Raw genomic sequence first — 17,421 nt, 5'->3', positions numbered from 1 at the left:
CAATTTAAATTCTTTTGTGTACATTCACGTTTTCATTAGACATCACTTTCAAAACGCACCATGAATTTTCACTTTTATCTGCTTTCGATAATCGTATTTACGTCGATATCAAGAAAAAGTGACGGACTCTTCATGGAAGGTGAGTTTAAAGCATTTTAGGCAGACGGATACTTAGCACCAGGTAGGCAAAGTTGGTTACCTGTATTAATGTACATGGTTGGTTTGATTTCAAAATTACTCGCACGTCAAAGACTTTTCTACTTTGCAGCGAACTTGCGAGTTTTCTTTTTCCGTGTTGTATTTTGTAGGTTTGATTTGTTTTCGAAGGTACCTTGACTTGAAAGACTCGTAAGCAATAAAATTTTTGGTAACAGTATCGTAATAACATGTACCTCGCGAATGCATTCAAGAAAATTTTAGAGAATCATTAAGTCATGTTTATGATTATGATTGTTATTGTTTGGTATGTTTGTTATTGTAGTGGTTTTACCATATAGCAATGACATAGCCGTATTCTTGAGGGCAAGCCCTTAAAGTCCTATAAGCAAAGCCCTTGACTTATAACGGTTGTAAAAAATTAATTGTATAACTTGGCAAAAAAAAAAACGATAACCGGTTTTATCTTTGAGAATATCATAAGTTTATCTCTTTGATATTCATCTCACCGAAGTTAGTATTCATTGTAATCAGGTGATTTGGTTTTATCAACTGAATTGATAATGTAAACTGGCCACCTTAGAGAGTTTCTAAATCTGACGTTACGAGGGTTAGCCCTTTGTCAGAGCGAAGGAACGTCATCATTCGGTCACCTCAAACGAAGGGAAAACGCTCGAAAAGTCAGCTTTAGAAAGTCTTGATAGTGGCCAATTCAAATCAAATAATATAGTTATATTCTGCTCTCCCCCCCCCCCCCCCCCGTCACAGCACCACAGTTTCTTGAGAAACTTATCCACATTATTAATCATAATCACCGCCAACATTAAAGCACTCGCTGAAAATTGAGAAAAATAAACTTCCACGTTGATTTCTTTAGGATTCCGTCAATATAACAAGCAAGACACCCGTTCTCGATCTTCAATGAAAATTGTCATCAGTGAGAACTGGGGCGTTATCAGGACAACTTGACAATAGCCCTTGCATAAGTTTGGCTCGCGAGATCCAAACTATCATTAGGACTAATTCAAAGAAAAAGAAAAATTTTTTTGCATTGACCCTTCAAGACATCCTGATCTGAAAAACGGATGCGATGTGTGATTGAAAATGGTCTGATTTAAAGCCTATCTGAATTTATGTCGATAGAAAGTATACAGTTTAGATACTGAAAGGAAAGGTATTTGTATTTCATTATTAATGAAAAATAAACTTACTTACAAACCATAGAATGAAAACAAACCCTATAACCGTGACTCTGCTGCGGCGCGTGCAGTATTTTAGTTTCTCGTTCACCCTACAACAGGAGTGCGCGTTTGCTCCTGTTGATGGTTTTCATCCCAAAATGTAAGTCTTTTAATGACAGAGCTATAAGCAAATGCTTGGGGTCTTGGGAATCTTACATAATAAATCCTATCTATCGTCGCAGAGCCTCGGACTGAAATAGAATATCAGCCAATAGGGGAAGTCGAACGGAAGGAGATTAACGAGTCATCTGCATCAGAAGTATCCAACAACCCACTTCCAGCTGAGCCCGAGCATGCTCAAGTTGTCAGTACAGAGCACGTGACAAATATAGATCCATCTAAGACTTCCATGCCTGCATCAGCCTCTATTCAGCTTCCTGGGGTACCACCAGTGAGTGGTAGGCCCCCGGGTAGCGAAAAGGAACCACTTCCCCCTCCTTCCGTTGAGCCAGGTGAGCCGTTTTTCAACGATTAAAATCAAGAGAATATAAAGAGGGATGCTTCCAGGCTCCACCCAAGTTTTTGATAAAATATATGTACACATGTAGTCTCACGAACAAAAGTCTGTTTTCTAAAGGTTTACTTCAATCTGATACGCGAAGGCAAAATAGTGGGGTATTGTGTAGAGATACGTTTTTCTGATGAAAACAACTTTTGAAGGGATTATTGAACAAGATTTCGCAATGAGACACCTTACATTATAGAAGACTGATGACACTACCTTCCACTTCCGTCTAAAACCAAAATTATCTCAAACGGAGACGACGTCTCCCAACCAACACTCTGTTTACCACCGATCATTTTCCCTTGATTAAGTGACTCGTAAATGTAGATTATGAACAAGAGCAGATCTCAACATCCCAGGCGTCAAAGCTCGCCAGTTTTCCAACACCCCATGTCAAAGCACATGATATAATTTGAGTCTGCGTATGTCACTGCTCATATGATTCATTAAATAAGTTTCACTACTCCTAGTTAAAAATCACGATAAATTTCATCTATAACAGGGTGTTTTGATATTATCAACTCAGATGATACTACTAAATTACCCTGTTGTACTCTTCCACCGACGCAATACCGCAGTTTCTTTAGAAACTTGCCTCCTTTATTTTTTTATTTTTTTATTTTATATATACTTTTTCTAGCACTTTAATATGCGAAACTGCTAACACTCAGCAGCTGAAAGCTAGATAAAGACGTTTTACCCATCAAGTAATCTAACAACCAATTTTTTTGGTCGGCTTTCTTACATTCTCACTTATATGATATATTGGTGACACAAAAACAAAAAAAACCTACCGATTATTATTAACTACTGGTCATACATGAAGAAACAGAAGTAACTGTCATGAATTGTGCTGACAAAAATAATATGAACCTAAGACTAAGAGAAATATTCCCATAGAGCCACCTGTGGTACAACAACCGCAACCTCCAGTCCCTTTGACGGCAGCATCGACATCGACCACTGGTAAGACCCCTATAGTGCTCCATTTGTTTACAATCGTTGAGAGCATTTACACTAATAGAATGAGTCTACCTCATAACCCATTACAGACATTGGGTCTTAATTTGTTAGTGAGCACTACGATCGTCAAAGCATATTGAATGTTGCCCTTATTTGTGTCGTTAGATGATATGAAAATTGTAACGTTGTTACAATGTACTAGACAAGATAACAAGAGACATTAAATTAATTGTACATTATTCAAATCATCATCTTAGACTCTTGCTCTTACCTCTTTACCTCTTTTTCATTGCAGCTGGGTGCCATAAAGTGATGGACTTAGGAATCCTTATGGACTCCTCTCATTACATCTCTCCGTCGCTTTGGGAAGAAGAGAAGTCAATTGTTGTGACTCTTATGGATAAACTTGACATAACTCTTCTTGGAACACATATGAGTGTAATGACACTTAGTTCAGAGGTGGAATTTCCGATCCCATTCAATGGATACAGGGACAAGGTTGATCTAAAGAGGAAAATAGCAGAGTTGCCTTATAATTACCACTCTGGATTGTCTCCGGTAGATCTTGGATTGAGTGCAGTCAAGGAGCGAATGTTTGATCCTCGGGTTGGAGTTAGGGCCAAAGTGCCAAGGGCTCTTTTGATGTTTACCAACGGACTAACAGACGGTGCGAAAACACTCATTATTACATTAATTTATTTGAAGTTTAAGAAGGATTGTGTCTTTGTTTGGTTCAATTCTTTTTTGGTGTCGTGGTCAGACAAAAGTAAATAACATGATGGATCAGGTTCAAATACATGCATAAATAACTGGATGTTCAGTTGAGGGGATCACTCATTCAGAGAGAAATTATCTTGCCTTCATAATTATTTTATTTCAACCCTTTGACATATAGTCCCTACCTCCCCCAGCAGATTTGGGAGTGGAATCACTGATCATTCACTATACTTTTGAACACTCTAATTGGAAACTGACCCTGGATACTTTCAAATCATTCCTTTATCCATTTATTTATTTATTATCTATTCAGTTATAGAGTCATTCACCGTTTTCAAGTTCCTTCAGTTTGCACAGAATTTTCTTTGAAGAATTACATTCGGCGATGAAGTACTGGCATAACATCTACTCATATCCACGCTTGTACAGCATAATTGGTGTTAATCAAAGAGGAAAAAAATCATATTTTATTTTTTCCCACAAAAATATGGTCATCAAGGAGGCCGATGAGGTGGACACTAACGGGGACCTTTCCCTACACAAATTTCTGTCCATTATATCCACCAAACCCGATAATTAATCAAAGGGGGTCTTGAGGTTCCTTTAAACTGTTGTAATTGAAAAGAATAAAAATATGATACATGTAACAACTTAATTACGGCTGAGTTAAAACAGGTACTTTAGGGTAAAATGGCTAGTATCGTCATGAGACACCTTGTGCAACAAAAACGGTCCAAAAGAATTACATCACTAACTACATTTAGAAATGTAATATCGCTAACCTATGCGTATACGTATCTCTCCTTGGGAAAATATTTTTAGAAAAACGATCCCTCGACAGACATGACATGTTAAAGAAATCTTTAAGAAACCCATCCTTAAATCATATCGAAAAGAGTAATACCCGTAAGACATATTAATAAAGCCTTTGCCACAAAGCTTAATGCTTTGCCTAAAAATTTTTCTTTGAGTTTGAAACCAAAGTTAGTATTCTTTATAATCCCAGTAACATAACTTTGTCGGGGACAAAACTCTAACATAACTCCATGGGAACTTGTAACTTACTATTGGAAAAACTCTGACCTCATTTCAGGATCACAAAGTGCAAAGATTCTTCAAGCTGTCGATGATCTCAAAGTTGCTCAAATAAAAGTCATATACGTTAAATTGGGAAATGTAACAAATCAAGATTTCTTAACGACTGCAAGAAAGAATTCTTTGGTGTTCAGCGAGAATGACATTGATGGGCTTTCAGGGGCGTTACTGGATACATGTGTTGAAATCTGCAGCAGTGGTATGTAAGGAGATTGTTTGGTTGCTTTAAGCAGTGGTATGTAAGGAGATTGTTTGGTTGCTTTAAGCTATTTTTCTTTTAGCCCAGAAAGTATGAACGAAACTGCCTGACTGACATAAAGCAGGGTTTGTGTTGAGATGAAAAAAATTGTTCATTGTCCATTACACTCAGTGATTTCCCTCGGTTTCAAGGTTAAACGAATATGAATTTTCAAAACTTGTAGGCTAAAAAAAAGTTATGTTTAAACGAAACAGAGCAGAATCGAAAAAGGTAGATTTTCCGCCATTGGAGGTTATTATGCTTCTGCATGCGAGATAAGCCAAAATTCACCTATTTGCAAATTGATATTTCAAGGTTAAGACGTCACTTCTCAATCTCAATCTAGCTTTATGAATACAACTGGGCTGCAACATAGTCTGCTGATGCGCCAAACGTGTATTAAACTTCCCTTAACCGTTCTCCACGGGTGAAAGATGGACAAAATCGAGAGTATTAAATGGCTCTTCCTATAGAATTTCCTCGACAACTTTTTAATTATGATATAGTGAAATGCTGGTGTTTTAACTTTTCTAAGATGCTCTTTAGCTGCGCAAATAAAACAATTCTCAAATTCGATAAATTAAACTAAATTGTAACCTTTTTTCTGACATATTTTTTAAATGTTTGGTGATATTTTCTTCAAGAAAAGAGTACAAAACCAGTTACATTAGCAGCATCAGTACCACCCCTTGCACCTACACCTTCTCCTTGGCCTGCCACTCAACCTGCACCAGCTCCCTATCCTGCACCCATACAGCAGCCTCCTGTCCAATGTCCAATTCCAGGGTGCAGCTTTCCATTGGTTTGTGTCCAAGCTTCGATTTATGCGACTTGTGTTCCTCCTCCTAATCCATCAGCATCCACCAACAATTCATGTTCCACACCTGGCCCATGCCTAACAACAGTTACCAAGACAGCGAAAACTTTAGTATCAACCAGCACTCAAACAGAGACAAGTACAGCGATTGCTACCATAACTAACACGAAGATAACAACAAACACAGCACTGACCACACAGACTCACACACAGACAGATGTTGTCACCGCAACTTCAACCTTGACCACTACAAATACACAAGTAGCCACCAGCACCCATCACACCACAGAAACAAGCACAGCTGTAACAACAAGTCACCTGCCAGTAACCAGCACGAAGACTCTGACAGCTACAAGTACAAGGATAGTAAACACTACTGACACTCATACTCTAACTACTACAGATGTGATAAGAACAACAGCGACAAGTACAAACATTGTGACGAGAACTGCAAACAAAACTAACACACACACCTTGACAACAACTGAAACAGACACAGTGACTAGCACAGGAATTACAACAAGCACTTTACTTACCACAGCCACTGCAACAAACACAGTTAATACCACTCATCTTGCGACAAAAACATTAACTGAAACTCTTACCACAGTAGCAACCCAAACTTCAACTTCAACGTATAATGCAACAAATGTTATTACTGCTACAACAACATCTACAGCCACAGCCACCAGTACTGCTGTTTTGACGGCAACAAGCACTGCTAAGACAACGGAAACACTGACGGCAACTAGTACAGCAATTTTGACCCAAACTTTGACCAATACTCACAACCAAACTTTAACACAAACTAAAACACTTACGGCAACTTCCACCAGAGTAGTAACCACTTGTAGCGCTAACTGCACCAAAATGGGTAAGTCAGTATTACATTTAACTAAGACATTTTTGATGAAAGAATGCTTATTTCACACATTTAAAGAGGGACGCCAACAAGGTCTCAAAAAACAGTTTGTGCCTGTTGCGTGTTTTTTGTGTGAGTAGATTGTATGTTCTTCAATCATGTCCTATGGACTGAATTCTTTGGACTCTAATTTTGTTGTCTATAACGTTTTTCAGAACCAACACCCAGTCTCCCAGGCAGCACACCTACAGTGTCCTCCTCAGTGACACCAAACCCAGCAACTCCAGGTACTGGTTTAACTACTTACTTACTTTTGGAAGCTAAACGTTTTACTCAAGATATAGAATTCAATGTAATTTTGGGAATAAACATATAATTTAAACAATATTACCTGCGTGTAACCGCTGATCCGTCAATTTAAGTAACGCTTATGGCTTTCCAACAGTTACCCACAGCTGAAATTTTTCTCAGTCGCCTTTTATTTAAGTTATCATGGCTCTTAATGCTTTTGATTGTGTAAAATAATCTGTACTTTTATTTTTTTTTCTCAGGCTGCACAGTAAATTACACCAAGTTAGGTTGTTTCAAAGATGACAGAAAGAAACCCCGCCCATTACCAGAGCTGCTTTTCACTGATCGCGACTCACGTAGCAAGGTCTTCAGCGGAAAGACCATAGATTGGAACAATTGGAACACGTATATGACTGATCTGGTTTGCCGATGCGCTGAGGCAGCTAAAGCAAAGAAGTACAACTATTTCAGCCTTCAGTACTTTGGTAACTAACCAATCGTAAAACTCAAGAAGTTTGACTGACCGTTAGCGACTTATCTGTGTCGTTTGTAAACCCAGAACAGTCAGAGTTCTTCATTATGAATTTGTTTTGTAGTTCCATGCATCAGAACCGTAGGCATTTCGCTCTTGGCAATACGTAACAGGTCTCTCAATTTTTCAGGCTACGTAATCCGCCATACCAACTTAAATGTTTTACTCATCAACGAGTAGTGAACTCAGTTAAATGTGATCGAGTCAGTAAACAAGACACCATTTACCTACTTAATTCATGAGAACTGCAACCTGATGACCCATTCGAACATGTGCGTGCATAAATTCCGACTCGGGATGTGGACTCATTGTCATGGTGGGATGAACAATTTGTCCTGAAAAAAAAAGATACTTTCACCCCAAAGATGGGATTCAACAACAAATTCACCTCACACCTGACCACTGGTTCTAGAAACAAACCCGGGCCCTAATAAAGGAAGCCAACTTTGTCATCCCTATAATAGAAATAATTTGAGTAAAACATAGAAGTTATCCATAAAAATTACTTTCCTCATATGATTTAGAATATCTGTCAACATAATGAAAAACACATCGGCTCGCTGTATTTAAATGAACTGCAAGGAATAAAATACGTGAGGCTTACTACTGTTCATCTCCAATCTATCCAGGCGAGTGTTGGTCTGGACCGGAAGCTGGAGAGACATATAACCGGGCTGGAAGTTCTGATCAGTGTGTCACCAAAGGTTACGAAAAGTGTGATCCCAGCGACAAAGAAGAGTGTGTCGGCGATAAGAACGTCAATTTTGTTTATGGAATCGATGTTACAGGTACTTGAGTAAAATTTACAGCTTGTCATATATCGATACGGTGCCGGCATAATAGAATATATCATGTTCCAAAACACTTCTGCTACTCTGTGCTTTGTCTTCTTCAGAAATCACTTTTAGCCTCAGGAATTTCAAATTTGTTTATGCTCGAGCATATGCATGCTTTTTGTTAAAAGCTCGAGCTTTTCTTTATATTTAGTTATTTGTTAAAAAGATCGATTGTGATCAAGTGGATTAAATTCCCTGTTTTTTACATCAAATAAAAATTTCACTTCGTCGACATTTATGCATCTATAATTGTAATGGAACCGAATAGAATCCATTGCGATCTGCAGTCATACGAGTGATTGCAAAATTGAACGAACGCTTGGCGGGAGCCCGATTTGTCAAGTAAGAGTATGATTACATTCTGAATTTGACAATAACACTAATTAACTATGACCATTTCAAGTTCCGAAAGAAACAAATACAGTTATCTGAGAAAATGTCTCCGATATAGACAATGTCTTCCGATATAGGCAATGTCTAAAGTAAAAAATTATTCCATTTTGGAAATTCCCTGGTTTTGTTGGGTAAGTGGTTGTTGCTATGGTTATTGTAATCAATTCTGTGATTGGCGAGTTTAGCTGAGTGGACTTAATATGGGTGGCTGCTTTAACTGCCGATTACAAAAGTCCGATCAAAGCCAACTGTCCGAGTTCATTGTCTGATTAAAACTCGACAGAATAACTGGTGAAAAATATAGCAGCTAGTGCACTAATCATATTTGAGGAAATTGTAATAGATCTATATTGACACGAAATTTGCCCCTCGACCGACCAAAATTCCAAAGTCATTTTAGCACGGGTCTGCTATGAAATAAAGGCTTGTTAAGGTTGATGGAGAATTGAAGCGTCTAACCTTGTCACCTTGTGTTTTAATAAGTTGTCTTAACACTCCTTTGCATTTTATTGCGGCATATGATTTTCTCCACAGTACCCGTGACCACTCCACCTCGGACTGCCTCTCCCGCCCCACCGGTGACATTAGGTACGTATGAATTACATCCTTCAGGCAGTATCCAAACATTTTCATCAAAAGGAAAACAGGAAAAAATGAGCGATAACCAACTGATGACCGATAATCTTCATCTTTTTATTCTCATCAGCGATAACGCAATAAGCATTTGAATATGATTTCAACAAAAATATAATTACAATCGGTGGCCTCCGTTTTCGATTCCATCTCCTTGAGTGCAAAAATGTATTTTAGTTATGAAGAAGCACAGTAGTAGAAGGAGTGGTCACGACAAAAGGGGCATTTCTACCTAATGTGTATCATATATATGCCATTCTTGTTCCACAGTAACTGTGTCCACACCGACACAGCCTCCTTCTCCAACATCAGAAGTCAAACCCGGTAAGTCAAGAGTCACAATTCTATTACTCTACAGCTAACACCAAGCAAGATAGCTACAGTGAAAGCCTTTTAAAGTACAACTTCTGCCTAGATCATGAATAGTAACTGTATCGAATTACTTACAACCGCAAACAACATCTCAACAACAGTTTGTGCTTGCTGTGGGTTTTTTTTTGTGCGAGTAGAATGTGCTTGGCTTTCCAATCATCTTTCCAATCGACTGGCGTATTTGGAATTTAATTTCGTTATCTGCGACATAATGAAAGTGAAAACTCTTACTTCATTTTTTTCCAGAACCAACACCTAGTCGCCCAGCCACACCTACAGTGTCCTCCTCAGTGACCCCAAACCCAGCAACTCCGGGTACTGGTTTAACTTTTGACTTGTCTGTAGGAGCTAAAAGTTTAATTAGACATTTGAAAATCTACTCAGTTTTGCAATAATGGCTCTTCTTTTGAGGAGCATGATTTAAAAAATATTAAGCCTATGTTTTCCTTCGTGTTTGTATCCTGCAGATGACCACTGATCCATTAATTCTATGGTTTCCTGAAGCTGAAATTTTTGCCCAGTTGCCTTTTATTCTAGTTATCATGGCTCTCAATGCTTTTGATTATCTAAACAAACCTGTCCTTGTTCTTCTCTTTGCAGGCTGCACAGTGAATTACACCAAGTTAGGTTGTTTCAAAGATGACAGAAAGAAACCCCGCCCATTACCAGAGCTACTTTCCACTGATCGCGACTCACGTAGCAAGGTCTTCAGCGGAAAGACCATAGACTGGAACAATTGGGACACATATATGATTGGTTTGGTTTGCCGATGCGCTGAGGCAGCCAAAGCAAAGAAGTACAACTATTTCAGCCTTCAACACTTTGGTAACTCTCCAATTATTAAATTATAGGAGGTGAAGTGTGAATACAGTTAAAACCCACATATAAGAACCTAGTTATTTCAATTTGGCCCCCATAGGTTCTTATAGAAATGGTGTTTACTATGAAATTAGGCTACCTAGGTATGAAATATACGAGGTTTCTTACTGTCCATCTCAATTCTATCCAGGCGAGTGTTGGTCTGGACCGGAAGCTGGAGAGACATATAACCGGGCTGGAAGTTCTGATCAGTGTGTCACCAAAGGTTACAAAGAATGCGATCCCAACGACAAAGAAGAGTGTGTCGGAGATAAGAACGTCAATTTTGTTTATGGAATCGATGTTACAGGTATTCGAGTAAAGTTTCATTAGCCAGTGTAAAGTATTGACACGAAGCCGTTATACTTACAGTATTGACTAGTATAAATTACTTCTTATCCTTTATGACGAAGTTTCTCGAGAATTAAACACTTTTATCCTTAGAACTTTCAAATTTGTAAAGAACAATGGTTCTTACGTTCGAGCTTAAAAGTATCATGATAAAACGCGAGCTTTTTTCATATTGCAATGTTGATTTCAACATTTGATTTAATAATCGTTAATGAACAAATGAACCAAATACTCTGTGCGTTACTCAATAATAACTCAACCCGTCGGCAATGTTGCATTTCACAGGAAATTTACCCTTCAGCCACCCAAAATTAAAGGCTTGTTAATATTGGCTGCACAATTATCGCGTCTAACCTTGTTTCTGAGGAAGTTCGTGTTTTCAACCTGTTTCATTGGCACATCTTCAAAGTGGTACAGGTGAACTCAGACTCCCTCTCCTAACCCAGGTGTAACATCACGTGTGACATCTCGTGTGACATTAGGTGTGACATCACGTGTGACATCACGTGTGACATCACGTGTGACATCTCGTGTGACATTAGGTGTATTGAGTCTCTTCCTTTCAGCAGCATCCAACATTTTCATTAAAAGATAAACGGGAGAAACTGATGCGATAACTAACTGATAACTGATCTCAACAATCTCAACTGTTTTTTTCATCAGCAATAATGTAAAAGCATTTGAAATAGGAATTCAACAATAATTATAATTTATCAATTATCTGTGTTCGATTCCAACTTCTTGAACAGTGTTCTCTAGTTATGAAGCCCTACAATACCAGCAGGAGTGGTGAAAGTTAAAAGAACATTTTCGTTTGATGTACATCATAATTATGTTATTTCTTGTTCTACAGGAACAGTGACCACTCCCACAAAGCCTCCTACGCCGACACCACCAGCAGAACCCTGTAAGTCAGGATCACTATTGATATCCTCTCTCTCTCTCTAACTTCATTGTTCCGTAAAAACAAGTGAGGTAACCTCAGTGAAAACTGCATATTGTATAAATGTTGAACCCGTATCATGAATAGTGACTGCATCAAATGACTGATGACTAGACAACACTATGTCAAAGGCTACCAGCTTAATCAAAACCAAAAAACCTACCTGAGAGGCAGCTTTCATTTTGAAAGGTGATCCTTTTCCAATAAAGCAGCTTGGTTTATGTTGTCGCTGGCTCAGCTTAAAATAGCCATTTACTTGGTTTTCTCTCCATCAGCATGTGATCAAGCCTTGGATATCGGGGTCGTCATTGATTCGTCAGATAGCATAACATTGGAGGATTACAACCTTTGTTTGAAGTTTGTCGCCGATTTAGCCAAGCGTTTTAAAGTATCTGAACAGGAGACTCATTTCGGTGCTATAGTATTCAGTACAACACCTCAGCTTCAATTCAGTTTCGCAGACAAAGAATTTTACAAACTTAAACGCCTGAGGAAGAAGATAAGGAGCTTCCCTTATTTAGCAGAAGGAACTAGAACAGACTTGGCCCTTACGCTTGCTGACCTGGAGCTGTTTTCCGAACAGGGAGGGGACCGGCTCGATAAGCCTGATGTTTTGATTGTTATTACTGATGGAAGAACCCACCCTGTGTTAAGCAAACCGTACCCAGAAGTTTTACAACCGCTTCAGGTAAATAATCCAGTCTTCTGCAACACCTTTAAGAGAGTTTTCCTATGATTTTAACGCCATTAGTGTAACGAAAACGTGTGCCATCATATGTTCCGTGGTGTGTCAGTCAGAAGAATACATAAGGAAATTTTAGCTTCAAGAATGTTTCCTTTTACCCGATAGGCTAAGAATGTTAGAGTCATAGCTGTTGGTGTCGGAAAGGATGCGGATAGTAAAGAGTTAACAGCCATAGCCATGAATGATAAGAATCACGTGTTGAAGGTCGATCAGTACAAGGATCTAGTTAAAATTCTTGACATTATTTTAAAAGAATCGTGCCACAAAGGTAAGTTTGGCCCAAACCGATCATGTTGCGTTATGGTGTTTGATATTCTCTCTTTGGGATGAAGGAGATTCACGGGTATCGTGAAGAATGTTAGCAGGAGTGACGAGGAGAAAGCCTACCTTGTGATATATTAGTGAGTCCAAATCTCGCACTCGACATATTTGGTACCAAGCTCTATGGATTTCGCATATTCCATGTTTGCACCTTTTTCCTACCACAGAAAAAAAGCACTTTCTTAATTCCATTTTGATCTTGGATGTACTTTAAACTTGGCTTAAATAAGAATTGATATAATATGAGGATTTTTGTTATTACCCACAGCCACACCTCCTACCGCCATTACAACACCTCCTCCGTCCCCTGCGATGGCTGCTAACCTTCGTAAGTTGTATTAGACGGATAACCATCTGCTTTGTGAGCAAACTTATGCATTACTATGATCTAGAATTTTTCAAATATAATACAATTGACCAAAAAAGTTCCGTGTTTCCTTTTCTTCCAGGTAAATGTAACATCGAGTACCAAAAGCTTGGCTGCTTCGTCGATAAGCAGCCTAAGACTAGCACACTTGCTCTACCTGAAAAGATGTTGAAGGAAGTCGTCAACTGGGATCAGTGGAATGTTTGGCTTCCAGATTTTGTGTGTAGATGCGCCAATTTAGTTTATGAGAACAACTATAATGTGTTTGGGATTCACCTTTTCGGTATGTTCACCCGTTTCCTCTTTAAAACCATTAAATCTGACCAAAATCTCTAGTAATCTAATGGCTTTAGACATTATCACGGCCACAGAAAAAAGTAATTGAAAAAAAAAAAGAAAAGCCATTTGCCTCTCTTAAACCTGTGGTAACTTTCTAGGAGAGTGCTGGTCCGGTGTCAAGGCTGGTGATACTTATAATATGTATGGTACAGCAGAGGAATGTTTAGACACCAACCAACAGCAGTGTGGCGTTCAATCAGTCAGAGAGTGCTCAGGAGACCAGAATTCCAACTTCGTCTATCGCATCATCATCTCCCAAGGTTGGTTTTGGTAAAAATTCTGAATTGTTTCCGGTGGGCTTCGAGTGATTATTTTTTTTAGCACCGTCGTTTGTTATCGTTATAAGAAGAGATTCCTTCTCGGTGCTTCATGATTACCCGACACAATTCTATTGTTCTATTGTCGTTTTGGCGGTTCACGGTATTTTACTCTTTGCAAGCCGGTCTAACATTGCCAACTTCCAAAAGTAGAATGCAAAGACTAAGCTCATCCTTGTTTTCTCAACAGGGGCACAAGTAGAACCCTCTCCTGTTCCTGAAACAGCAAAAAAGAGACATGGATTGAAGGGTAAGATTTTTTGTCCCTTTTATTGATATCAACTCAAATGTGAAAAAAAGAATCTAAAAAATTTCGTTACGGGGTGTAAACCCATAATAAAACCCATAATAAAGAGCTAAAAGGAGATGCAATATTTTTTTGTTACAGAGAACTGTCTGGTGGACTTCATCAAGAGAGGTTGTGTTAACGACTTGCAAAGTCGGAGGCCTTTGCCGCAATTGATGTTCACAGATCTTGACATCAACAACGCTAAGTTCAGCGGTTTCCCAGTGGACTGGGGAAGCTGGAATAGTTATATGGATGATGTTGTTTGTCGGTGTGCCGAGATTTCGCGATCAAAAGGTTTTGATTATTTTGGACTGGGAAATTTTGGTGAGTCTCTGTAATGTAACGACGTGTCCTTGTAGCTGGCCTGACTGAGGCAGAGTTAAGCGTGGACGAGTAATTGTATTAAGGTTCTATTTCTCATTTATCATGATTGTGAGTGGCACAATGTTAAATATCATCAAGTTATTGTCATTTCAAGTCATTACTTGTTCAGATCTTTACTGCCTCATTTGGAGTCAATTCAATTTTCTTTGTCTTTTAAATTCTATTTACATTAATGTGACAGGTGAATGTTGGTCAGGGAAAGGTGCTCAAAAGACATATGACAAAGAAAACACTTCTCCATTCTGCATTACAAAAGAATTTGCTGAATGTAATGCAGAAGATGAACATGTTTGCAGTGGAAACAAAACTACTGCGTTTATCTACAGTGTGAAAGAGAATCACAACCCCAAGAAAGGTATTCATGGAAACATACACGAGATTGAGTGATGAGTCATTAGTCACATTCTGTTTACTAATTTTCTGCATCCTAAAGTACTGATGAAAGAAATGTTATTTTCACCTGCGGATGATATTCAAGAAATACTCCTCGAGGGTAGGCTGCATTTAAAGAAAATTGCAGAAAGAAACCCGTAACAATTTATACTCGGACGGAATTTGACCGCAACTTGCTCTTGCCTCTTCCTCTGCATTAGGTATTACTTTGTGGCTCATGGCCTTAATATAAAAATTTTGAAATAGAGAATATCCTCCTCGATAACGTAACTAAATTTTTAGCAAATGTTCTCTTGTTAACCTTATCTCTAAAATCCGTCCTCAGTGTTTTGGAATTTTTTTGTTTTTTAGAGAAGGATTGCTTCACCCAATTTCAAAATGTCGGGTGTTACGAAGACAAGCAAATCAGTCCTCGTCCAATACCAGAACTTATTTTTACCGATATGGATATTAATTCACCAAAATACAGCGGCAAAAAAGTGCAGCTGGGGGAATTGGACACCTATATTGACGACGTTCTCTGCCGGTGCGCTGAACGTTCCCAGAAGCTTGGTTACGAGTACTTTGGAGTGCAGAATCACGGTGAAGAATTTTATCTTGGTGTTAAATTTATAATGATGATTTTGGTGACGGTAAACGTCGGTCTTACACAGGTTGTTGATTATTCATCTCACTTTCAGCGAATAATCTTTGCGAACCGATAGCATGTTTAAATCTCTTTTGAGCAACTATATTTTCTTCCCGTTAATTCTGATTTAAACAACAAAAGTAATTTCCTTGTAAACTGATTTGTCTCGGTTTTTGATATTTAAGAGGAATCAGAAAGTGGAAGGATTATTATGGAACGTTATATTTTTTGTAGGTGAGTGTTTTTCCGGAAACAATGTTGAGCAAAGCTACAGCAAGGATGGTTCATCAAAGCAATGTATCACAAGAGACTTCCAGCAGTGCCCAGAAATAAAACCTAGCAGTAAAGAGACTCAACAAGACTGTATCGGAGTGCAAGGCTCTAACTATGTTTACCGCATCAGAAATTTGGCGAAAGAAAGCAAAATGGACGCTGAGAAGTTGCATCTAGGAAAGTGACATGACTTTCGACTACGTAGTAGCGGACTCCAAGAATATTGTGATATCTGCTAGAGTTCCAGTTCAATTATTTATCGAATCGTTTGCCGCCGTTCAGAAGAACTCAAATCGATATTTCTGGTCATTTGTAGTCTGCGCAAATTTCCTATTAGCCTTCTGTATATTCAGTGCTTAACGAAACGAAAGTTTCTCGTTTCAATTAACTAAGAGTCAAAATACCTCACACCGAATGGCACGCTTAAATGAACTTATGTCGGATTTTGACAAATTTTTATCACGCGTCTTTCAACACGCTGTGAACTAGGTATAATGAGGACCATTTTCGACCCATAGTTCACGGAATTTACCTGAACTATCAATATAAAGTTTTTGTCGGCACGGAGTGTCGAGTGCTCGCAACGATCACTATGCACCACATCAAAATTCACACAAAATTGATTTTCTACAACTCTACAATCACCAGACAGGTGCGCAGCTGAGCAGAACTGGTAACATCGAATAACATATTTTCCCCTATTTATTGGTCGGGGAAATTCCATTTAAATGTGAGATTCATAATCGTGATTTGTTACAAATGTTTTAAACCGGAAATTGCAGAATCAAGTTCTTGTGTACGTCATTCTGTTTAGAGTAATTCTTTTTTGGACCTTTACAGATTGAAAAATGAAAAACATTTTTCATTGTCTCCTTGGATAACCAGTCAGGGGGGACTACCAGTTTCTAGGGGTAGAAGTACCATAGCTACTATTACCGTCGGTGTGCCAGGGCTCAAAACTGCAACGCAAATATAGTCTCGTCGGACTTTAAAAGGGAACTATACTCCTTCAAGAGAGGATAGAGAGACTCTTTATAATGTAAAACGTAGAACTTCCGGGTGACCGCCGGAAAAAGGAGAAGGGTGTCTGCAAATGTCATTATCATAAACCATTCTGAATCGATCGAGATGATTGCCATGAAGGGTTCAGATGTACAAAAAATTACAATAAATTTACATAATTAAGCGTATTACTGAGAAACGACTCTTTCACTGACTCTGAGGTAAATAATTGTATACTTACCGTACCAAATGACCAAACGAACCAAAAAGTTTGTGTTTTTGCCAGACACTAAACTGCACGATTTTCATGGGCAGCTTAATCGTTTAACCTCTCTGGGTTTTCCTTCAAATTGTGTTTGAATCGAGTTTTGAAAAAATGCTGCAAACATCAATTGTTTTTTATTTCACCTCTATGGTGCTTTTCAGTAATTTGTAAAATTTGATTTGTCGCCTGTCTTACAATTGTCTTTTCACAGACATAGAAATATCAGCCAATTTCTTTAAGTTCATAGGAACTTGACTTTTTTTAAAAGAGCTGTCAGAAGCCCACTGATGGCTTG

General features: G+C 38.5%; 1 protein-coding gene across 1 annotated transcript; it reads left to right on the top strand.

Annotated features, from left to right (window-relative positions):
* Positions 1-25: 25 nt before the first annotated feature.
* On the top strand, positions 26-16,975 carry LOC131777739 (uncharacterized). The gene is made up of 25 exons (XM_059094066.2): positions 26-139; positions 1,580-1,849; positions 2,803-2,868; positions 3,161-3,532; positions 4,676-4,876; positions 5,560-6,606; positions 6,810-6,881; positions 7,146-7,370; positions 8,047-8,205; positions 9,181-9,234; positions 9,550-9,603; positions 9,898-9,966; positions 10,252-10,476; positions 10,661-10,819; positions 11,714-11,767; positions 12,079-12,491; positions 12,654-12,816; positions 13,138-13,197; positions 13,319-13,519; positions 13,674-13,835; positions 14,083-14,142; positions 14,281-14,505; positions 14,747-14,920; positions 15,310-15,540; positions 15,821-16,975. Exons 1-25 carry the CDS (start codon positions 61-63, stop codon positions 16,042-16,044), a joined length of 5,019 nt encoding a protein of 1,672 aa, XP_058950049.2. The 5' UTR covers positions 26-60; the 3' UTR covers positions 16,045-16,975.
* The last annotated feature ends 446 nt before the right edge of the window (positions 16,976-17,421 follow it).

The sequence above is a fragment of the Pocillopora verrucosa genome, chromosome 6 (genome assembly GCF_036669915.1).
Source record: "Pocillopora verrucosa isolate sample1 chromosome 6, ASM3666991v2, whole genome shotgun sequence".
NCBI lineage: Eukaryota > Metazoa > Cnidaria > Anthozoa > Scleractinia > Pocilloporidae > Pocillopora > Pocillopora verrucosa.
The sequence above is the reverse complement of the archived record's forward strand: the minus strand, read 5'-3'. Positions and strand labels throughout refer to the sequence as shown.

Excerpts from the sequence above, each read along its gene's own strand:
- LOC131777739 (XM_059094066.2), top strand. The coding sequence starts at position 61 with ATGAATTTTCACTTTTATCTGCTTTCGATAATCGTATTTACGTCGATA. Across the intron at positions 8,206-9,180 it reads TTATGGAATCGATGTTACAG|TACCCGTGACCACTCCACCT; the intron begins GTACTTGAGTAA and ends TTTTCTCCACAG. Across the intron at positions 12,492-12,653 it reads AAGTTTTACAACCGCTTCAG|GCTAAGAATGTTAGAGTCAT; the intron begins GTAAATAATCCA and ends TTTACCCGATAG.